General features: G+C 36.2%; 1 protein-coding gene across 2 annotated transcripts; it reads right to left on the bottom strand.

Annotated features, from left to right (window-relative positions):
* Window positions 1-580: 580 nt before the first annotated feature.
* myom1a (myomesin 1a (skelemin)) lies at window positions 581-24,789 on the bottom strand. 2 transcript variants are annotated; one of them, XM_079613196.1, is made up of 38 exons: window positions 24,628-24,789; window positions 23,761-23,948; window positions 20,262-20,390; window positions 18,958-19,135; window positions 18,595-18,752; window positions 18,397-18,489; window positions 18,114-18,202; window positions 17,522-17,557; window positions 17,178-17,339; window positions 16,840-17,001; window positions 15,717-15,858; window positions 15,444-15,643; window positions 15,303-15,359; window positions 13,761-13,885; window positions 13,496-13,679; window positions 12,565-12,739; window positions 12,264-12,385; window positions 10,352-10,548; window positions 10,028-10,154; window positions 9,176-9,351; window positions 8,790-8,904; window positions 8,533-8,689; window positions 8,130-8,236; window positions 7,809-7,853; window positions 7,491-7,627; window positions 7,231-7,375; window positions 6,735-6,794; window positions 6,572-6,639; window positions 6,347-6,472; window positions 4,304-4,375; window positions 3,975-4,062; window positions 3,310-3,348; window positions 3,057-3,162; window positions 2,679-2,842; window positions 1,952-1,988; window positions 1,674-1,696; window positions 1,368-1,423; window positions 581-1,280 (listed from the first exon to the last, which is right to left on the bottom strand). In XM_079613196.1, the coding sequence occupies exons 2-38, from the start codon at window positions 23,892-23,894 to the stop codon at window positions 1,023-1,025; spliced, it is 4,449 nt and encodes a 1,482-aa protein (XP_079469322.1). In that variant the 5' UTR covers window positions 23,895-23,948; window positions 24,628-24,789; the 3' UTR covers window positions 581-1,022. The 2 variants fall into 2 exon arrangements, with proteins under 2 accessions (XP_079469322.1, XP_079469323.1); XM_079613197.1 differs by lacking the exon at window positions 4,304-4,375.
* Between the last annotated feature and the right edge of the window lie 452 nt (window positions 24,790-25,241).

Below are 25,241 nucleotides of genomic sequence, written 5' to 3'. Positions count from 1 at the left end.
AACCACCGCAACCACTTCCTTTTAGGAGTTTGTTTGTGATTGTTTTGTTCAGTTACTATTAAGCAAACAACCGGTTTTAATTTACGAATCCTGACTGACATACAGTGCTCATATGCACGTAAACCATATAGGGCACTTCAGGTTGAGCAGGTTTTCTAGTCAAACACATTTGCATTGCACTGGGTTAATTTTATTGCATAGCACTAGCTATTAGTTTTATGATTAATATCTTTGTCAGCTGAAATGAGAACAAAACAACAAAAGCTTCTTAACAATAGCTGTGCCAGTGCCAATGATATAGAAAGACAACACAGATTAAACTACAGTATAGCTACCTTGCAGCAGTGCCAACTTAATTTACTAGGTTTACATATAAAGCCACAATATGCATTAAGCAAGATTAAGCAGACATATAGCAAATCATATAACCACAAATTTGATTATTTATCCAGATGTTTTTAAGAGAGAAAGGATTTGCTAAAATTACATTGGTTTAGCAACCTTTAACATTGTCTACTTTTAAATGTAAAATTTTAGGCCATTTTTTAATATGATACACTGTCAAAAAACAGTAAATTCACACTGGAAACTACACCAATTTTAATTCAAATGAGATGACAGTTGAGATACACACTAATTTTGCACTACATTCCAGTTTATGCTTAGAAATAAAGCAACACCCAAAGCTTTTTAATTCAAAACGTATTTTAAATATTGATATTGTCTTTATAACCTGCAGCAGGTACATTGCGATTGTATAAAGCAATGAGATGCATATATCTTCAGTTGCTAAATGGGCTTTGAACACTTAAAATTGTTAACCCAGGATTAATAAATGGCCACATTTTATAAGGTTTATACATTATTTGGCCAAATTACTTCAGTTTTTTTTAACCACAAACAAGTTAATTTAAAGTAAAACCATATCATATTGCACTGTGGGTGTGCATGCTTTGAATTAAAATGCTTTGGAAAGTATACTGGTCATTTGTTAAAACTCTCTCTCCCTCTGTGCGTCTTTACTACTTCTTCTCCGCTTCATCATCTGGCATGTAGACACTGACAGTAAACGGTCCTGCCTCCGTGCCGTACTTGTTCTTCACCAGCAGTGCATATTTCCCAGAGTCGGTTGTGGAAACAGCAGAGATGGTGATGCTGGCAAACTTGCCATGCTCAAACTTCAGTGTGTAGTGCTCATCACACACCAGCGGTTTATCGTTCTTCATCCAGCTGACCTCGGGAACAGGATCACCCCACACGTTGCCAGTGAGGTTGAGGGACTGAAAAGGGCGAGGAGGGATAAAATGTTAGGCCACATTATCAATAAAGTCATTAAGAAACGTGATGCACACGATTGATTGTATTACCTTGCCCTCCTGAATGGTGACTACATCGGGCAGGCCGCCTACCACACGGGCACGGTCTATAGATACACAAATCATTTAATAAACTGCAGATTCAAGAAGCTTTTTGAAATGTTTTGTTTTCATCAAGAAGTAAATCGATATCTGTTCTCTCTAAAGAAATGAACTGCATTCATAGCTTTCTGAAATATTTCTTTAGGTATATTTATTATGCCTATTAAACAGAATATTTAATAATGCAAGTGAAATGATAGACTGGATTGCTTGTATAGCGTGCTTTGGTATCTGTACACAAAGACAATCACTTACTTCTCTCTGCTATGGCCGCCGCCCTGAGGAAGAAAAGAGATAAACACACAGTTATTTAGGTCTTTAAATAGTGTTAGTGACTGCAAAGGTAATACATGCTTCTCACACTTTTCAATATCAGGAAATGCTTCACTGCGAGCCTACTGTGGCGCACTCATGGGTGGTCTATTTTAGTATTGTTGTGACAGCTTATGCAAGAAGGTCTTGACCATGGAAAAAGAGAAAGATAACACATCCCGGTCACATTAATAGAATATGATGGTTTAGTTTAAACTTACTTCAGTCTCTTGAATTCTTCAAATGCTTCCTCCCATACTATGCAGGGGAATGACAGGGAACAATTATATAAAAGGAAGTACCAGGTATGTAAATAATAATAAATAAATAAAACTTAAAAAATAATAATAAAAATAATAAAAGACAGTAAAAGTTGGCTACCCTAGTGAAAAAAACCTGTACCAAAATGTATTTAAAATATATTATTTCATACCAAGTATACTACAAAACTATTAACATATGTACTGACATTTTGCTTGAGACTTACTTATATAAACATTTTAATTAACATTATTTGGAGCACTTGTTTAATGCACAAAGCACATAAAATGTGTTTTAATATCACTATTAGTAAGGATAGTATGATCTCTGTATAATATCAGTCTGCAAGATATTTAAAATGTACCTTAAGTATACTTCCAAGAGTTCCACTTTAGCACAATCAAATATACTTAATAAGTATATCTTTAGTTGGACCTCAGCCCTATTTCCGGATAACTAAAGTGCATTAAGTATGAAATTAGTTGTTCCAATTTAGCAGACTTTAAGTATACCAATTTTGTATACTAAAAGTGCAATTGCAGGGTATTTATATTAAGTACATAGATATGTAAATGTATTTGTAGTATACTTAGCATAATTTTTTTATTTTTCACTAGGATACATCCTCTAATGAATGCAGAAGGACTGCAGGGCCCTGTGTGTTGGTTGGAACACCTGAGCTCTTACCTTGTCCTGACAGGTCAAGAACTCTCTTGACGCTGCCTTGGCCATCGAAGATATCAATGGCATATTTGCCCTTATCCTTCTCGGTGGGCTCGTTAATTTTGAGCCACAGCTGTTCTCCGGTGACACCACACTGCACTCTGTCTGAGTGGGAGATCTTTGATTCTCTGGTACCAGTTAGAAACAAAGAGGAAAACATACAAGGTCATTGGCCATAGTTTCATGTGGTGATATGGTACAGTGAGCAAACAAATTGACAAAACTTTGGACTGGATTGGTTTTTGGAAGAAATTATGTTCTTTTAAGTTTAATGTGACACTGAAGTCACATTCAAAAAGCCCACAGACACTGGTAGATAGAGAAGGCGGGCAGTAAGCCTACTTGTGAAGCCAGCCAACACGGAGATCTTCAATATGGTGCACAACAAATGAGTAGAGAAAGATTCCATGTTCAGTGCTCATAATCTTGAGCTCAGTAGAAGAGTTGGCTACATGAACAGAGAAACAAATGCATGAAAATTACATGACATTCATTGATTCAATCCAAGTGCTTGAGAGCATGTTCGTAATGGAGAATCATGTTACTGTACATTCAATAACACTGAGTGGTGAAAGCTTGATGGCAGAACACTTACCAATAACTCTAAACACTTCGTTCAGCACTGCTTGATAACCTGTTGACCAAAAAATCACATTTAAATAGCCTATCGACCGAAAAAAATTAAATATACATTTACTGATTATGACAAACAAGATGCAAAGAATAAACAATGATATATTACATTTGATATATTTTTTAAGGGGTGCTCAGAAGCGAAAGTTGTCATAGTTGGGTGAACTTCTATAGTGGTAAATGGGAGATGACAGCAAATATAATTTTTGTATTTCCATTTGCTCTAATAGCGGAAGACAAAATCAGTTACAGACCTTCCATGACTTTCCAAAAGAGGGGAAAACTATAGAGATATTGCTTATGCTGGTCAGAAGAAAGAATGATGTCAAATTTGCCATCACTCCCTCAGACATTGTATTAGAATCACCCTTGTAGCAGTGTTTATATTTCATATATATATATAATTTTGTTGCAGTATTGGACTAATGAAATTCTGTTGTGCGTCTGTGCTGAATTTCTTTGAATTGCAAATGGGTGAATTCCACTTCCTGTCATTCCAATTCAAATTCCAATTTAACATCCTGTATGATGTGGCCAGTTCGATGCAAATTCCATCTCATGGACTGAAAGGGAGCCAATCCTTAAATTCAGAATTTTGATCAACCCTGATGACAAAGTAGCTCCTACCTGCATCTGTCAGGTTCAGCAAAGTTTTGTCCTTTCCTCTTTCATCCTTCAGTTTAACCTCATACACTCCTGCATCTTTCTTTGAAATCTGTTGGGGAATTGAGGGAGCAGTCAGGTATAGATACTGGACACTAGTTTTATCAATACAAATCAGAAGTTAAAACATATTTCAACAACATTTAAATAAACAAAACAGGAAAGACCGAAAAGCCAAGCTTTTCTCCTGCGGAAGATGCTGCAGGCCAACAGAGTAAGAGAGGAAAAGACAGCACTATCACAAATAACAACACAGTGACATTGATGGCAACTTATAAATCAACGCTCCAGACTTTTGGCTTGCGTGGACTTTCTTCGGTTTCAGGTTTCTTTTTCCGCTGTGCCTTTTCACTCTTAATAACAAGCTGTGAATTAAACAAACATTGCAGTTAATGCCAGCGCCCCCGATTGGATTAGCAAGGGAGTTTGCCTCTCTTCTGCAGCATGCACTAAATATACACCCCTCTCTCAGTCCATCTGGACTGGTACCTTATTGGTAGTTGAATTCAGTCAAACTAAGATGGCTTTCAATATTTATAACCCATTAATATTGCAAAATGGAGGTCAGACTGGCACATAATGATCATTTCAATTACTTAAACTGCCATCCGAATTTGATTGATTTCAGGAACTGCCTTCCCTTTAAACCAAGGTTCACACACGGAAAAACCATATATTTATGATACATGGACATAAATGTTGATACATATAATACATAAATGAATATGTTATGCATCCTGTCTGTTCGAAGTACAGGACATGAAAAACATGATAAAAGAATATTGTATACAACATACGTGCAATATGTATGGAGATAGAATTGTTGCATTTTTCCAAATAAATAGATTGAGACTCACAAATAAATGTAAAGGGATTCACAAAAATGTATAAAATTCACAAATATATAAAATCAGATTTACAAAATGTGTTTTATGTCACAAACACAACTCTGCCTGGCATTCATTTCTGAATCGCTTCCTGTGCATTTGTAGATCCCCGCACACATTTGAGGATTTTAAGTAGCTAAGCTGACCAATGAATAATTGGATTCAACCTCGTGATAAACATGCAAGTTTGTGTAATAGGTGAAATTACTGTCACACAACAGCCAACAGCGTTTCCTACTTCTTCAGTGAAGCAGTTTTAATGACGCATATACGCAGCTCCTTGGATCTAACGATCTTTAGAGCATTATAAATAGTATTTTAAACAGTAACTAAATGTAGTATGAATCCATTTGTTTGTAGAGAAGATATAGGTGGGTTCTTTTTAAACGTATGGCAGGTTGTTGCATTCCAAAGAGATCATATCATGCATTTAAAAGTGAAATGCATTTATTTATCGGTTAAAACACTTGAACACACAAATAATATTTCATATTAATCAGACTTAATAGTTTTTGATTGTAAAAGTTACTTACATCATCCAAAATAAAAGCAAAGATGTATTTTTTAGCATTGCTGAAGCTCGTACTGTTAAATCACTGATGGTCATTTGGAATTATTTGGATATTATGTCCTATATTTTTCACCACGATTATGCTTTTAAAAGCACAAATCAGCCGTTGTGCCATATCTTACATCGTGTCTACCCTTTGTGAGGCTGTATACACTGGACGCGTCAAAGCAAATGTGCAAATCATTTGTGTAGTCCTTCAGAAGTAGAACGGGCAATTTTATTGATTTTTGTGAAACCTTTTACATTTATTTGTGGATCTTAATCTATTTATTTGTGAGTTTGATAAATTTTTGTGAATTTCTTTACATTTATTTGTGAATCTCAATCTATTTATTTGGAATAGTGCAACAATTCTATCTCCATACATATGCCATTTCATATCTACTTGGCTATTTTACTTCCATAATGTGCCATTTTAATTTTTATTTATTACTATTATTGCTGTAAGATTTTTGAGAGGTTACAATGAGTAAAAAGTAGGCAAAAATGAATTTTAAAGATGAATTTCAGGAAAAAGTATGGATGAATTATGCACAAATTAGACCAAGACCATGTATTCAGAAAGTAAATACGGTAAATGATCATGTCATGTTGATTTTAAACATTAGCTATTACTTTTCATGAAGGGTTTTGACATATAATGAAAATAACTTAAATCTCCTTAAGTCTAGGAAGAGAACAAATATTCTCTTACTAAAGTACTATGTAAATATCTCATCATTTATGAATCCGTGTGTCAGAGAGGAGAGTGGTTTTTAGCGTTGCAAAGTCTGTAGCATATGTACTGTATAATACTGCATCTAGCAAAAATGCATTCATTCTAAAAATCATATGAATGCTGGAATCCCAGCTCAAAAACAGCCCCATAATAGTCTGACCTTGCCAATGTCAAAGGCCAACACTTCATCAGATTTTTCGATCTTCTTAGCATCCTCATCATCCTCTTCAATCTCAATTCCATCCTTAAACCAGGCAATCTCGGTGGCAGGTTTGATGTTTCCAACCTGTAGCATGAGAAAGATGGAAAAAGGGAGAAGTATCTTTTCAACCCGAAGCACTGACAAGTGGTTACATGTGCCTACCTTTGAATCCTAGAGCCTTACCTTGCATTTCAGATGCACATCACATTCTGGGGTGACCTCGAAACTAAGATACTCAACGAAGTGAGGACCTGCGTGTGGGAGGATATTCTTAGACGTCTCTTCAAAAATTAAAATGTGATTTAATACAAAAAATACTTTTTGTGTAAGTGTAAGGACAGCGTACCTTGCCTTCTGACCCACTCTGCTCTCTCAAACTCAGATTTCTTCTGAAGCTCAGCAAACTCTGTAAAACAGCATTATAAAAATAGATGATCAAAGCATGCAGCATACAGCTTATTTTGAGTGTCTAATACTGTTTAGAGGCCATTCATAAGCATTTCCCAGAGCTAGAACACAACACATTTGCTGTCACCCCACCTTTCTATTCCATTTGTATTTGGAGCTGTAAATGGTACTCTTCTGCCCCCTACAGGACATACTCAAATAAAGCTATAGGTTGGTGTTCTAGTGAGATTGGTTCATGCTAGGATTGCAGCAAAATTATATTTGATCAGGTAATGGCCACAAATATATGGTGGGGCCAACATATGCAATTCAAAATCTAATTAATTAATTACTCATTAATACTAATTAATCTCTTAATTAATATTGAATTAATATAACTAATTATTTAATAAAAAATAAAAAAATAACAATAACAAATAAAGACATGGCCTCACCTTCTCCGATAAGCACTAAACTGGTGCGACCAGTTGCTTTGCCATCAACAAGGTTGAATGTGAAGGTTCCTTCATCAGTAACCTCGAGTAAGTCCATGAACATCTCAATAATGCCAGTGGTCTTGTTAAAGTTCACTGTGTACTTCTGAAGAGTTTGTCAAGCCAAAGAAACAAAACATGATCATGTATGCTGTACAAGACTGTTTGATAAATAATGTCTGTAAAGTCCATTTGAGCTAAAATGTTCTGATATCTCGTACCTTTCCTTCATGGACGATATTATCATTGAAGACATACTCCACTTGGCAGTTAGAAGTGAACTTGGCAACTTCGGCCCAGAAGCGCACACGGCCCTTTTCCTGCAGCTCAATGGCCATTTCACTTTTGAATGGAATTACTGAAGAAAATTCCTCACAATTAACCTATAACAATCTACTGAGTGGTAAATGCATATTAAGTATATAACTGTAATATACACAGCATATTACGTATATATAATATACACACGATAATATATACACAAGATATATATATATATACAAATCTGCAGTTGGTCTACTACTAGGTAAACCACTTACTGGGGAACTGGTGGTCACGGCTGATGTCCAACAAGCGCTTAAGTCCTACAAAAAGTAAACAAGATTTTATATAATCAAGCTTATGTTATGTGCTTTTCTTACTGGTCCCTAAGAGAAAATCACTGAGGTGAATTATTTGTTGTGTGGAACCATTTGTTTATTGTTTATGGAAAAGAAATCTGCAGCTGCTGTACACTCCAGCTGACGCTGAGAAGCAGTGATCTCCTTATGTTCCCTTCTTAAGCATGAGCGTCACTCAAAGAAATATAATGGGATGGAATATCACCAGCTGCGATTGTGTATTAAAGGAAAGTGACTCACCTTCCTCAGTGAGCGTGTAGCTGGCAGAGACACCGTCAGTGTTGGTCACCACACAGGAGTAAATGCCCAAGTCATCCAGTGATGGGTCATTAAAGATGGCTCTGGACCTACATAAAGGAAAATTAATGGATCGGTCAAAAATAATGCATAAAAAATGACTCGCAGATATAGTTAACCCTGATATTCTGTATATAATGAATATAAATACAAGGTTAAACCTTCAGTAATATCTATCTGTTGGATTCTGATTGTCAGAGAAACCTGAATGGGGTATTTGTTGTTTTTTATTTTTAATAAAAAAACATTTTCAATACCCAAAAATAAAAACAGTCCATCTCAACAAAACATGATGAGTTAATAAAACTTTGCATGACTATATTAGACAGTTCAGAAGTCAACATACTTGCCGCCAGCAGTCTGAATGGTAAGACGAGACGTGTCAGTGAAGGCCTCGTAGTTTTTAGACCACACAAACTGGGAGTCTTCTTTAAGATCGGAGCACTCAAAGATCAGAGAGATCACACCATCGTCATCAACATCCACCACAATCTCATTGGTGCCTGTGTAACCATGTGTAAAGAAATTAGAAGTGCAGGTGGAAAGAGACAGATGTTTCCCTGTATGACACAGCTGCATCCATGTCCTTGAATAAAATCTCACCAGGGCGGGTCTCAGCCAAAATTGCATCAGTTGGCTTTGATGGTCCTCCAACACCTGCCAGATTCTTAGCATGGACGCGCAGCCTGTATGAAACACCCTCTTGTAGACCAGATAACTTTATTTAACAGAGAAAACAATTTTGAGTGAAAAACCCTCTGACATTTTGTTCTTTCTGTTCTTTTGAATAATAAATACCGGTAAATGTCTTGACACAAAAAATAAAGACACAACAAAAACATCATTAAAAACAAAAGCCAGTTTCCAAGAAATTGGCTAGCAATTACGCCATGAGAACAGCTCTGTCTCCACAAAATGAGCTGCATAAAACAAAATGACTAAAGTTTGAGAGCCAACCCAGTCGCTTTAAGAAATATCTCGTTTAATACCTGCATGTAAGTACGTTTTGTGGATCTCTCTTGGAAACATCTCCATTTGCCATTCTCTTCCTTATAGTCCACATAATATCCAGTCACAGGACTGCGGCCATTGAATGTTGGCAGTTCCCACAGAAGCACCATGGAGTCTTTACGCACCTCCTGGACACAGAGGCCACGAGGAGGGCCTGGGTTTGTTGAAAAGTAAAATGGACACAAAGAAACACCTGTCATACATCACTTCAGATAAAATGGACAAATAAACCTGATCATGTAATTACTGTTGACTAAATTCAGGGAGCATCTTAACCAACACCCTAGCTTCCTAGGTCATGAACCAGTATATCGTGTACATGAATTCGGGCACTGGTAAGGACAGTAAGGACCCTGGCTCACTACACACTGTGACCCTGATCACCCTCAACAACTGTTTGTTTTTCTTTGAAGAGATAGTGTTCTCAATGTCTTTGTCAATGATTTTACATAGTGTGATTTCTAAACCTGTAAAAATAAGTAATAGAATTTATTTTATAATGAATATTTTTCTATTTTGTCAGCTCCTTTGTTCAGTAAATCGTGAACAGCTGAAAAAGCCATGGGGCCTTTAATATTTTTGTGGATAATAGGAGGCATTGAGAGTAAAAAAGGTTGAGAACCACTGTACTATAGTAAACTAACTCAAAAAGCCAATTTACACTCCTATAGCTCATATAACATATTGAGCATTATGATTTTTTTCTCCCAATCATTTTTCCACGAGTTGTCTGTCTTTTCCCCCATTATAATCTCTCACATTTACTGATTTAATCAAGAATGTTTGTCTATAAAAGTGTCATTGCCTAATATAAATGCTGACTGGTTTACCTGGAACAGCAACAGTCCATTCCTTGCACTCCAGGGTGACAGTGGGAATGGAGGCTTCACTAATACCAGCTTGATTGAATGCACGCACCTGGAACTGGTAGAATTTGTTTTCCTTCAGGTCTGTTACCTAAGTCAAAGAGACAGTAGGAGAGAAAGAGGAAAAACAGTTATTCACTGCATCAGTGTTGGTCTTCAATCTTCAGCATCATAAGCATTGTCATCCTAAATGTTAATTTCATCAAATTTTAGAAGCAAAAATGTCAAATGTGTTGTTTTCCAAATGCGTTTTTATTTCTTAAATCCAACACTGATATTGTGACCTACCTTATAAGATGTGCCAGTGACTGCCTGGAGGTTAAGTTCATGCCACTTGCTTGTGACTCCATCCTTCACTGTTCTGTAGTCCAGGTAGTAACCTCTGATGTCTGCTCCACCATTATTAGTAGGAGCTTGCCAGCCCAGCACCATGTAGTCACGGACCCTCTCCAGAAGGGTCACACCGGTGGGAGGGCTTGGGACGGCTATAGAAGGATAAGACTTAGTTTAGCCCAACAACCCATTCACCCATTGACAGTTTCCCGAAAGAGCAGAAGATCTGTTGTGTATCTTCATTGCAGGAAATCAGCATTTCAAAGTCTGATGACATTTGAAGTTTAGCTGTTGTGTGCTCTTAAAACAAAATCATGTTACTTTATACACACACATTCTGCATTTTCTTTTCTTTGAACACTGCAGTCAAAATAATAACTTCACAACATTTTCATTCGCAACATTCAATTATTACAGACAAACATCTCTTCACAAAATCAGTTAGTTTGTAAGCATGCCGCTCTTGTTATGAAAAATGTTAGATTTAGAGTTTACATATTGCATTAATAAAATTAAGCCTTTTTCACATTCTCAGTATCCAACTGTAATGGGAAAAAATTGCATTTTCTTAATTGTAATGCAAAAATAAATAAGTAAAATAAGTAACCTACAGAAATAAATTTTATTCTCTTAACTATTTAACAAAAATATAATTTATTTCATAGATGTATTACTGTGTCCATTTTCATTACTGTAATATAGTAAAATACAGTTTTCACATTGTAATACAGTGTTCACATTACACTAATGACAAATTAGGCACCATGAGCTTAATTGTTATAAAAAATTATTTAAAAGTGGACATTTTAAACATAATAAATTGTATTTTTTGGTATTTTAAAGTTTATGACCGAGGATATTCTTTGTGAGATTCCCCCGCCAGCCCGTTACACATAATGATACACATAGATTTTCAAAGTCTGAACAGGTTTATACTTACTGTGCTAAGGACGCAAGATGACCTTCGCTCATCTTGTTCTACCACCCAACTTGCTCATGCATGGGTTTGTATCACACACCCTGCAGTTATTCACGAAACATACAGCACAGACACACCTGCAGAAAAACTGTCCGATTTGCAGTCAACGTGTGTTTTACATTCTGGAAAAGTTAACAAAATACCCCTATAGTCTATTTCACGTGGCTGCTTTGTTAATCTTAGTACCTGGATGTTTGTGTCATGCAGGATACACTCAGGTAATGCTCCTTAAAGGAGTACTGATAGCAGGGCATGCAGAGGCAGGACTTGCTTTAATAAGATCTTCATGCAGCATGCACTACAGGCTTAGTTTTGTGTTTTTTTTTAGCTTGGCAATACTAATATGCAAAGTATGAGTATATAATGGTGACTTTAGGATAGCATTGAAGGCCAAGCAAGACGATATTCCACACATAGAGTGAATCTGGAGGACGATTTTGTATGGGACAAGGACAGTATGGTGCTAAGTGCTGGCACAAATCAGGGAAATAATGAATCACAGAAATGAAATGTTTTTTAAAAGTGTTTCTTTCCCATATCTACAATAGCCAGCATGATATACATACTGAATGCATTTTAATATAAAACATTACATACATGAAAAAATTTAAACATTAAACTTTTGTTATTATCAAAATTATTATTATTTGTAGTAGTAATACTAATAATAATGTATTCATTTAATTTAAACCACAGTTAAAGTTTAGCTAAATATTTCATTGTGCCTCAGAGCTCAATTAAAATGCGAAATAAAACAATTTGAATGGCTTTTCAATTTAAACATCAAAACTAAGTTTGTAAATTATATGCCATGCAACTTTGTACCCTGCTCAGTCTCTATATCCACCAAGGGGTACTTGGCCTGTTACTGGCATCAGCAATGCTCACCAATGCTCGCTAGCACAATGCAGGCCTCAGATTCTGCGGTGCTTCCACTGTATCCTGCAGCGTTCACAGCCTTCACCCTAAACACGCATTTGTCCTCAGTGTTCAGCCCATGGCACACAAACCTGCACACCAGAAGAAATTGATAAGTTTCAAGACAAGTTATGACCAGTGACAGAACAATAGCTTGGTATAAATATCTACATAAGATGTTTTATTGTCATTTATTTGAAAAACCTCTCTAATTTTAATAACAATGCACATTTATAGCAGTTTTCTATCTCAGAGCTTCTAGTCGGCATACCTAGTGCCTTTGACTGGCTTATTGTTGCAAGGAACCCACACACCGCTGCCATTGACGCTGACCTCAATGTAATAGCCCACCAGATTCTTAACCTCCTTAGATGCCCCCCAGCACACAACCACAGAAGTGTCAGTGTTTCTGATGGGAACAACAGGCCCTGGGACAGAGGGCAGGTCTAAAAACAAACAAAACAAGAGAACAGTGTTCATCCAATTTTAAGGCATGTCATACTCGCACTTATATTTACAGGATCATGGAAAACTTTTTTTGTTCTTTTGAAACAAAACATTTCAATGTACTTATTCAAAAGTTTGGGGTCTGTAAAAATCTATGTTTTTGAAAGAAGACTCTGTAAAAACAGCAATATTGTGAAATATTATTAAAATTCTAAATAAGTTTTCTATTTTGATATATTTTAAAATCTAATTGCTGTGACGGCAAAGCTGAATTACTCCAGTCTTCAGGGTCACATGATCCTTCAGAAATCATTCTAATATTCTGATTTAGTGCTCAATAAACATTTCTTATATTATCAGTGTCGAAAACAGTTGTGCTGCTAAATATTTTTGTGGAAACCATTTTTTTTTTTTTTCAGGGTTATTTGATATTCAAAATAATAGCATTTATTTGAAATATAAATCTAAATGTCTTTGTCACTTTTGATCAATTTAATGTGTCCTTAAATAAAAGTATTAATAAAACATTACGGACCGCAATCTTTTGAAAAGTTCTTTCCTGATCTGATACTACTAGTACCGCCCAAAATTCATTGCCATGGGTTGTTTCTGAAGGATTAGAAAGTGTATAATATACAAGTGTACAACCTTTGAGGCACTTGTCACAGAAGTACGGAAACATACTATCTATCATGCAATCTAGAACGTGAGTCAATAACCTATTTTCTTTTTTCGTGTCAAGTGCTAATACTCACCCAATCTGTCTCCCACAGTAGTCGCCCCAGTTTCCTCAGACGGCTCTGCAACTCCAGCAGAGTTGCAGCTGCGGACACGGAAGCTGTAGGATTTGCCCTCAGCAAGGTCAAACAGGGCAAAACGAGGGGACTTCACTGGCATCCCAGTGTTTACCCTCTGCCATGTATCTGTACCCACCAAACACTGGGAATAGATGTTAGTCTCAAATGTGATAAACATACAAGGGGAAATCAAATACTTTAAAATGTTTAAATTCTGCCTAACCTTTTCCACATAATACATGACACCCTCGTGTCCTCTCTGGATTGGTGGTTTCCAGCTCAGGACCACGTAACTCTTAGTCGCCTCAGTGACAGCCAGGTCGGTAGGTGGACCAGGGACCACACCCACTGAAAGAGACAAGAGAAATAATGCTTCACACAATCACAGCAAATATCCTGTTTTAAATTCACTAGTACATTTAGACATGAATTTAAAAGCAACATGAAATCAGATTTGGCCAGATGTGTTTTCTTAATATATGCCCCACATTAGTTATGCACAATATAGTGGTTAATGGGCGATATTAGATATGTATTGGTAGACAGTGGATGCATATTGGTTTAATATTGCACACACTCATTTCCTCTATTTTTACATTTAGATTAACTTTGAGGTCATCTAAACCTCACTTGAAGTTAATCTTTAAAAACACAAATTTATTAAAACTGTTAAAGGCACACCGTGGAACTTTCGGCCACTAGGGGCGCTAGACCTGTTACTTTCACGTCGAACGCCCCTAGAGGCCACAAGCGCCGCAGCACTGTCGCAAAAGTCAAGAAGACATCCACGATCCCTCTCACGTTTTCTATTTTTTTGCCTCCTCAGAAGCAGTTTTAAACTTTTTCCTTGCCTCAGCCATGGCCAGGAGTCGAGCAGGCGGAAAAATAGTAGCAAAAGCGTTCGCTCCTTGACCATATCAGAGCTTGTGGTCACGTGACGGTCGTAAAGTGATTCGTTCTCCAGGCATTCTCCAGATCACATGACCTGGCCAAAGACGATGCGTCTTCTCCAAACTTACATAGGCGGTATTTCAAGAGGGCAGCCCCGCTTGGAGCATTGATAGTGTCAAGCGCTGTATATTGGCCTGAGGAATCATTTAAAATAACTCATATGCTTCAAATCTTTAGGTCACAAAGTCCGCGGTGTGCCTTTAAATGTAACGTAACAAATCTGTACATTATATTTCTGTGATGCAAAATGTTACTTGTAGCATTTAATACAATTGGTTTTAGTTTTCAGCATTTTGTTTTTTTCCACTACTGTTCAAAATGTATGGCTATTAAGATTTAAAAAAAAAAAAAAGAATACTTTTATTTAGCAAAGGCACATTAAATTGATCAAAAATGACATTTAGATAATTTATAACATTACAAAACGTGTTCTTTTGAACTTTCTATTCATCAAAGAATTCTGAAAAGTATCATGGTTCACACAAAAATATTAAACAGCATATGTTTCTTGAGCATCAAATCAGCATTTTAGAATGATTTCTGAAGGATCATGTGACACTAAAGAAGATAATGATGCTGAAAATTTTACGTTGCCATCAAAGAAATACATACAATTTTAGAATATATTAAAATGGTAACAGTTATTTTAAATTGTAATAATATTTCACAATATTACAGTTTTTACAGTACTATTGATAAAATAAAAAAAAAGCCACCTTGGTGAACATAGAGACTTCTTTCAAAAAATCTGACCAATCCCAAACTTTTGAACTGTAGTTCAAATTGTAGACAAATTGTGTGTGTAATATTTCACCCGTGGGATCTTCCTCCGTGAATTTGATCATTCCAGTCCATGGAGCCGAAGGGCCAGCTGTGAAAAAATAATAATACTCAATAAGCAAAACTGACTGTCTTTGTTATTCAGTTTTTATTCTTTTATATATATATCCTTCACCTCTAAGACGGGCCCGGTCTGATGGGTCCATGGCAACTACGGTGTCAGAGGCCCGGGACGGACGGCTCACACCAGCATTGTTGAGGGCTCGCACCCTAAAGGTGTAGGAGCGGCCCTCAATAAGCCCAGTGACAGGAAAACGGGCATACTTCACCGGAGTGTCATTACACTGGGTCCAATGATGAGTGCCAACCTCCAACCTGTACATAAATATTTAAATAAGGAGCACTGACATGGGCTTTGTGATCCCAATGCTGGTGGCATATGACTCACCTGTCAATGACGTAGCCCATAATGGAACTGCTGCCTTCCACTGCAGGCTGCTTCCAGGTAACAACCACATAGTCTTTATTGGCATCGTGACAACGCACATCAAGAGGAGCAACAGGAACCCCCTCCTCCTCCACATCAGCATCTGAAACACAAATCAGCTTGATTAGCGCCCTGCTGTCATATCTAATTATGGCAAAGTAAGATACATGACATCGCCTCCGCTCTGTGAACACAGCTAGCTAATTGCAGCTCTCTCTTAACTTTAATAAGTATTTTAATGATCTTATCATACAAGCTTCAAAAAGATACTTCCTAAAAACATTTGTATAATACTTCTGGAAAAAACATCCCATTTTTGAGCCAACAACAAGCCTAAGATCCACTGAAGTGGATATAATTAGATTTTTATTCATAAATAAATATATAAAAAAATTAGACTAACATTTTATTTCTGTTTTAATGTATTAATAATAAATAAATAGATGAACACTATGATATCTTATGCTCACAAAGGCAGCATTTATTTGTTTATTATTTATTTATTAAAAATACAGTAAAAAACACAGATATTGTGCAATATTATTACAATTTAAAATAATGTTTTTTAGTTTTATCTCATTTTAAAATGTAATTTATTCCTGTGATGGCAAAACCCTGATACAATATTATTACAATTTAAAATAATGGGTTTTTAGTTTTATCTCATTTTAAAATGTAATTTATTCCTGTGATGGCAAAACCCTGATACATTTTTTCAGCATTCTTTGATGAACAAAGTTTAAAACAGCATTTATTTGAAAGATAAATATTTTTATAGTTCTCTTTACTGTAATTCTTTTGTATCTATTTAATGCATCCTTGCTGAATAAAAGTATAAAAAACATTTTAATGTTACAGGGACCAAACTTTTGAACGATAGTCTAACTTGTTCTTCACACTGGCTGTCTTTAGTGCCGTCAACCAAAGATAGAAGCAACATTCCCAGAGAGAAACCGAACACTGTAACAAAAATTTCTTAAAGATACAGTGCACGCAACTTGTGCACCGACAATAAGACATTGCCTTTCATAGTGAAATGAGACAACTTAAGATTACTCAGCGCAAATGTGCAGATTGGCCTCACCTCTGACAAACACATAGGCAGAGTGGGTGTCAAAGCCTGACTTGGTGTTGACACGCAGGGTGTAGAGACCCTCATCTTCTTTGTTCAGATGCACAAGAGTCAAAGTGGCTCGCTCACCACTCCAGTGCATGTGCACCCACTTAGAAGGTGACAAGACGACACCTGGTTAAGAAAAGGGATCATTACAGACTGTAAACTGCACTTTAATTAATGGGTACTGCAAATAAATAACACAGAGGACGAAAGTGATTAGGAGATGGTGACTTATGCTTCAGTAAATTTGCAAGTAGCTTTTTAAGATGCACAATAACTGCATGGTGCAATACATTCATACCTACCATTTCTGTACCACACTATCTCTGGCTGGTAGCGCTTCACAGTGGGGTAGACAATGACTGTACAGCCCAAACTCATGGTTTCTCCCTCACGGCCAAAAGAAACGTCAAACTTGTCAATGATAGCAGTGTTGAAGGTCACACCATGTTCAGGGCTGTAACCATCTGAGCAGAATATGAATAGAAAAAACTAAAAGGTCAAAAAATTATATTATTATACATTCAAATAAAGATATAATTACAATGTATTGTAAAGGCCAACACATTAAAGTTGTACTCATATAAAGGTTTATGTACTTTATTCTTTTTTTTGCAGTTGGACTCATAAAGTTATTTGGGAAACTTACGGGGCCTTTCAATCACCTCTTCTCCTTCTTTGAATCCTTTAAAATGAAAGTGCAAATAAACTTTTAGTACTTTTAAATGAAACTACATAACTGAATGCTGCATTGCAAACAGAACCATATTTTTCCCTATAAATATTGAAATTGACCTTGCTCACAAACGTTACATCTAACAGTATTAAATAATAAAACTCCAGTCAAGACATTTCATAGCATTAGCCTGTGCATAGGCAGTGAAAAGACACTCTAGAATAACACAAGGCATACTGAGGTGCCGTAAGGGTCTTAAAATAGAAATGTCAAGAGGACAGCAGGTGTAAACCAGACCAGAGTGAGTTACACACAGCACGGTTTCTTCATTCAATATAATAATGTAGACAAAACAAATGTACTGCAGAATGACCCCTTGATTATGACCTTTATTAACTAAAAATATACATCATTACAGTATTCCAAAAATAATTCAGGTCAACGAATAATATCGACTTATTACATGAAGCCATGATCTGAGCCGTCATTCCACACCAGTGTGACTTTGAACACATGTAAAACACTAATTAAAAATGTGAAAAATGTTGCAAGAAAAAATACTCACTTTTAATAATGACAGAAGCAAACGCAGAACTTTCTCCCTTCACGTTGAGTGCAGAGATCCCGTACTCCGCAGTGTCACTAAAATTACAGCTGCAACCCACGAGAATAATTAACAAATTAATTAACAAAATAAAAAATGATGCAGTTTGTAACAGCCGTGCCCTTATTGTTTATCTTTTTGCCTCCCTTTGATATTACTAATAAATGAAATCATCCCACACATTTAGTGTAATATAATAAAGAATCCCCAAAAACTTCAATAAATAAATAAAAACATTCTTTACTCCTTAATTTCCAGAGAATGCATGTTGTATTGGCTCTCTGCGAAGTACTTCTCAGGGTGAGCCTTAGCATCGATTAAAACATTGTTTTTGTACCTGAAAAGCAGAATTAGATGGAGGGAAACAGAACAAATTAAATTAAAGGTTAAATTAAACATTGGTTTAATGACTAATGATTATCTATCCAGACGTGTTTCTGACCAGGCCACGCGGGGTTTGGGCCATCCAGCCACAGTGCAGTGCAGCTTCAGACTCTTCCCCTCCCACACGGTCTGGCCACGTGGTTTCACAATGAACTCTGGGGGGTGAGTCAAACTGTCTGGATTCATCTTCTTTTGGAATTCTGCTTTCTCGTGCATCTTGAGTAAAACATAATAATTAAGACCCTGGGATAAAACAATCATTCAAATACTGACACTGTTGAAAAAGTTCTATCAGAAAAATCAGTATGAATATAACCTTTGTTACAATAATGCTCAAAATACAGTTCTGACTGTTAAAACCTTTTTAACATTTAAAGGCACAATGTTTTACACAAGCATCTTGTTAAACATAAGGTCAAACCTTCTTGCTCAGTGTCAGGCGTTCAGCAGACTCTCTCATACTGGTCTCTCTGGTCTTCTTCACAGTTTTCGTCTTGAAGTCGGTCTCCCTGGAGAACAGGTTCCTCATGACGACATACCCCACACCCTCTTCCTTCACCTCCTCCTGAGTCTCCATCAGATCCTGGGTGGCCAAATGACTAATCCAGAGGATTAAGTTGATGAGCACAGTCTGGCCTAAAATTGACTACTACTGTTTGACTAATGAATTCCATGTTAGATGTAACTGTTCTAGAGGTACAGTATTTATTTAGACAGCAAATGGACCTGGGAACAACTCCTGACTTAAAGGAACACTCCACTTTTTTTGTAAATAGGCTAATTTTCCAACTCCCTTAGAGTTAAACAGTTGAGTTTTACCGTTTTTGAATCCATTCAGCCGATCTCCGTGTCTGGTGGTAGCACTTTTAGCATAGCTTAGCATAGATCATTGAATCTGATTAGGCCGTTAGCATCTCTCTCAAAAAACTGACCAAAGAGTTCCGATCTTTTTCCTATTTAAAACTCGACTCTTCTGTAGTTTAGTACACGATGTAACTACAGAAGAGTCGAGTTTTAAATAGGAAAAATATCGAAACTCTTAGGTCATTTTTTTGAGAGAGATGCTAACGGTCTAATCAGATTCAATGCTAAGCTATACTAAAAGTGCTACCGCCAGACCCGGAGATCGGCTGAATGGATTCGAAAACGATAAAACTCAACTGTTTAACTCTAGGGGAGTTGGAAAATGAGCCTATTTCCAAAAAAAGTGGAGTGTTCCTTTAACTTGTGTTCCACTGGGGAAAAAAGGCATAACAAGTTTCGATGACATGAAGGTGGATAGATGATGACAGAATTTAATATAGTTAATTGAAACCCAAACTAAAACCATAAAATATATATTATTTTTTTTACTAGAAAAAGTAAGTGAAATAAGTGAAAAAAACTTATTTCAGCAAGTTGTCAAGATAACATTTCTTTTTTTCAATAAGTGTAACTTGATGCAACTAAAACTGAAATAATTTTAAACTATATAGACAAGTTCAAAATATATATAAAAATGACAAAAACACCAAAGATTACTAAAACTAAAAATTACATATAAAAACAAAAACTAATAAAATATATAATAGGATCTATAATATAGTAAGTTACATTTAAATTAACACATCATGAAGGCATGTCCCCTTCAGTTTGTCAAAATTAAATGACATTCGCAAGCAAACATTCCACATCAACTACAATAACAAAGTTATTTCAGACTACCTAAGTGCACTATGCAATCACCTGCTTCTGAAGACTGGCACAACGTATCCAATGACCTCGTCTTCTGTGTCCACCGCCAGGTGTGAGCGCTTTTCTTTTTTGGAGAGCGTGCTCAGTTTCTTCTCCTCCTTCTTCCCTGAGATCTTGTGCCTAAACAACAGTTAACATCAGTAATTTCAAAAAACAAACAGTAGGATTATATGGCAAAAAACATCAAAGCCACTTCTGAAAGATTTTGTAAATGGCTGAAAATACTTTATTCCATTATTCCATAAAAAAAAAAAATGCCAGTTGTTTATTTTTCTTCATAGTTTCCTAAAGCTAATGGAACAATGTTCAATATTTCAGCAGGGTTAATGGAATAGAGTCAGTTGAAAGTCAATCTTAGTGTGTTAGTGTAAAGTAAATATTAGCACCAAAGACATCCACTAAATTAAGCATTTATTTAAGCAGCTCTTTAGAAAAAGCAATTAAACCAATATACACTAAAGGTGGCAGAGGATTTTTTTTTATTTCAGAATATATTTATAGCCTACGTGTTACATTGTTCCTCAAACAGTGTGTGTGTGTATGTGTGTGTGTGTGTGTGTGTGTGTGGTTTTAGCACAAAATACCCCAGATATATTTTTATATAGCATGTTAAAGTTGTCACTTTTTGAGTTTTGCAAAAACGCACTGTTTTGTGCCTATCCCTCTAAATGCAAATGAGCTGCTGCAAGGAGGGGGGAGGGAACTAGAATGACAGAAACTGTTCTGCCTTTAAATGTTAAAACAGAGTCAAACAAAGATGGAGAGACTCAAGAAGTGACAACACGTAGAATGCAACAGGACGTCTCTGAATGGTTAGTTGATGAATGTATGTTGCTGATGTGGAGTTAACTATCTTCAATTAGGATTTTCTGTCATGATAATCTATAAATCGCTCGTGTAGGAACTTTTGTGAGATGCACACAGAGTGACTTTCTATTGCATGTGAAAAGATGGATGCTAAAGTTTGAGCTGACTCACAAATGTACTCTTATACAACAACTCTTCCTCTTCTCAACATGGACTGTGTGTTCCCGGGGGCGGGGTTTATGTACATTTTAGGGTTGTGATGTCACTAACCCGGGAGGAATGTCGTGTAGTTTGTAGTCCTTTTCTTTAAAAGCAAATATCTTCCTTTGCTTTGAACTTTGAGCGTTGTAACTTTGCAAATGTTGTTTATGCTCAAACAGCAACATTACACACTAACTAAAGTTAGAAAAGTGAAATCATACTCAACCACCCCTTTAACTTTTTTTTTTAATGCCCATTTTTGTTGATTGTTGGTAAAAGAATGATCATGACCAGTTGGAAATAAACATACTTGAAATGTCATGTCAGCAGGAGATAAATCGTCTATGATCCTCTTGACACCCATTCATAACTGCCAACAACATTACAGGCTTTGGACTGATTTATCATAGAGCTCTGTCTGTGATCTGAGAGACTTAACCTTTTATCTTTAACACTATTACAAAATATTTTAGGATTATATCAGTCTTCCAGTTTCATAAGAAATACAATAATACAAAGTGTCATATTTTGAAAATTGTTCTCTTGAACGACTATAGACTAAACAATACAATTGTAAATAGGAAGATTATAAGTTGATTAATCAGACATATTTACATATATTACAACAATTCAGAATTGCAGTCAAGAACATTCGACAAGTTAAAAAAATTAAATTAACCATATTGAGTGTTTGTCATACTTAAAGGAGCACAAATAACAACTATCAGAAACAGTAATAAATTGTCATAACTAAATTAAAATATGACAATATCAGATTTCAGAAGCACCTATGCTAGTGATCTGCATAATTTTCTCTGTATTCTGCCTAAAGGGTCACCCGAAAGTGAAAAATCGGTCATTATTTACCCCTCATGTCGTTCCAAACCTGTATGACTTTCTTTCTTCTGTGGAACACAAAAGAATATATTCTGAATATCGTTCTGACCAACCAACATTGGACCCCATTGACTTTTATTGTATGGACAAATAAATTCAAAACTTTCTCAAAATATATTTTTGTATACATAATTAAGTTTTAGAATGACATGAGCGTGAGTAAATGTCAAATGATGACAGAATTTGAATATTTGGATGAACTATCCATTTAAAGCAGCTCAAGCAGCAAAGTGTTGTACGGTTTATGTACAGTTACAGTTCAACTAAACTACTGTGATTTCAATTTCAAGTGACCATAAATAATCCTTCAGAGACCATTAATAACTTTGGCCCATTCCCACAGAGGCTCAAATTCTTCCTGCCACAGAGTGCAGTCCTCAATGGCCTTCCTTCCTCTATAACAAAAGTCTCTGACCTAAATATTTATGAACAGTTCCAAAGCTCAGAAATATGGGCATGAAGAAAACTCTTCAAATTACTTCTGTAATAGAGCACAACAGCGACAGCACACTCAGCAAGCTTATTTCTTATAAGTGTTTTCCCATTTATGTTCGTATAAGCTTTAAGCTAGGAGTATGAACCAAACCAAATAGAGCAGAGATGAATCACAACATTACAAACTAATATTAGTGTAAACACTGTGAGAATCAGTCAGTCACGACAGGCTCGACCAATGAAGTGAGCTCGAGGCAGCACATCAGTTTGACTGATTATCAACTACACATTCTGATATACACAATATACAAGTAGTTTGAGAGTGTCTGAAAAATCTGCAAGGAATCACAGGAGTGTGCGGTTGCTGCCTTTAGAATCAATATTCATTTCCATGGCAACAGCAACTTCTCTGATTGGTAAAGTGATGTGGAAGTTATTCAACAGCTACTGACTTTTAAACACAACTTTAAAAAAACTAAGCTGAAATTACACTGACTTTAAGCTTTTACAAAAGCATATATCATCTCTTAACATTGCTTGAAAGGTTTATATGTTATCATTAAAAATCAATATGGAGAAAATGACAGATTTTTGCTTCTGGAACTGTTCCGCACTATATCATCCATATAAAACCACCAATGATTATTTACTCGCCAACTAAAAAAGATGAAAACATGATACATCTCTGCAAATGTCATAGAAAAAGTCTTTCTGTAGATGATTAGATTTTTTAGAAACTGTTGTGATTGGCTTTATTTTATTGTTTTGTTATTGCGATCACTAAGCACTGATGCAATTTGTGGTCATCACAAAGTGAAGCTGATAACAGATAATGAAAGAAAATGCATTAGCGTACTTAGTTCTTTGTAACATAACATTAGGCTCATAGTTCCCAACACAAAAACCACAAAGATTTTTCTGAAGGGACTGTGCTGATCTGTTTTAAAGCAAACAAACATCATAAGGTTAAAATGAAAGGGTTATGGTGTTGTTACTTCATTTGCACACATTTTAAAATAAGCAGCGTGTAATGTGTTATAAAAGCACTGGTATCTATCTAAAAAGCAGTGCTTGTGAGGGGTTGCTCTACAGGGACCATTCTTTAGGGCAGCATGAGCACAGGGACACTGTCCCCTATATGTCCTCTTACCCATGGCCGCCCACATAAGCAGCGTAAGACTGGCGGCTAACAGATGACAGGGAGCTTTGGTGATAGCTGCTCTCATAACGCGTCTCAAGGTCCCGTTGCTGTTGTTCCTTTTGTAGTTTTAAGGATTCTGACATCCTGAGGTGCTTTTTAGATCGTCCCAAGGACACCTTTTTCTCTCCGCTTGCAATCTCAAGTACAATTCCCAATGAATGTTAATTCAAATGCACAAAAAACAACACCTGACTGCAAACACTTACAATTTTGATAATGAATTTACAGTGACAGAAAAAAAGTAATGCGTGCAACAGCCTGTCACTGGGGCAGTACCCTTAAAGGGACATCTTTGTACCTTAGAGTAGTGATACAAACCTTTAAGGTGCTATTATGAACCTTTTAGTGGTAACAAGGAACAAAAATGTCAGTGACAAGCTGTTGTACCCCTATATGTACATTTTTTGCCAATTTTTTTTTCTGAGAGTAAGTTGACTATTTGGAAATACTGTATGGGCCAACCATAGAGGGGCCAACACACATATCCAATACATTTGACTATCTTTGTTTGCAGTTTCAAAATAGTAACAGAAACATTCTTCTTCAAATTATAATGGCATAAATAATTAAAAGGACTTAAATAAAATAACAGCACAATAATATACAAATTTAAATAGGCTACATGGTGCAACAAAACTCCTAAAGTTTAATATCAGACCAAAAAAGATTAGCAACTAGTTTTGTCTGTTCTGATGGCAACTAATTCATAAATTCACATTGACCTATTACACACAATTGGATGAGTAGGTAAACACAACACATTACTTCCCTTATTGAGCCAGGGCTAGCCTCGGCGAGAAATACAAAGTCACTTACCAGGTCAAAGTTGCTTTTTCAAAAAGAAGAAGGGGCAAACTCCAAAAAAATGAGAAGCCAGTGAAAATCCAGGCACGGCGGCGGATATGGGGCAGCCGACAGGACGGGACTCCGCTGAACAAAAATAATGCTGCCACTCTGCAGATTGTAGCGGACAGGCACGACCTTGTATGGCCACTGGGTCTGTTAAATATAGACCCTGACCAGGCGGCAGGCAGTTTTAGCATGAACTCTGAAAACGCGCGTAATTCAATTTCTAAACACAGCTAAAGCAACGTAACATCATTTTAATAAAGAGCTAGGCTACACGAGCAAGACTGCTGTTGTAGGCCTCCTCGTGCCGAACGTAATTAGCACTGTTCAGTAAAACAGAAGCGATTGAGTGTGATGTTACGTTTTATAAACATTAAACAATAGGTTAATTTGCGCTAAAGTACCCCTTTTAACACATTTGGCCATTAGTCGTGTTAATGTTGTCATATTTTTCCAGGCAAACGAAAAACAGTTCTAAAACAATAAAGCACCAAGAGCAAATTAAGCCTTGAACTACTCCCTATCGAAACTGTACAAGTCTCTCAGATATAAATGGTAGCCTATGATTATTTTAGATACGT

This window comes from Phoxinus phoxinus, assembly GCF_949152265.1.
Source record: "Phoxinus phoxinus genome assembly, chromosome: 5".
NCBI classification, from domain to species: Eukaryota; Metazoa; Chordata; class Actinopteri; order Cypriniformes; family Leuciscidae; genus Phoxinus; species Phoxinus phoxinus.
The sequence above is the reverse complement of the archived record's forward strand: the minus strand, read 5'-3'. Positions and strand labels throughout refer to the sequence as shown.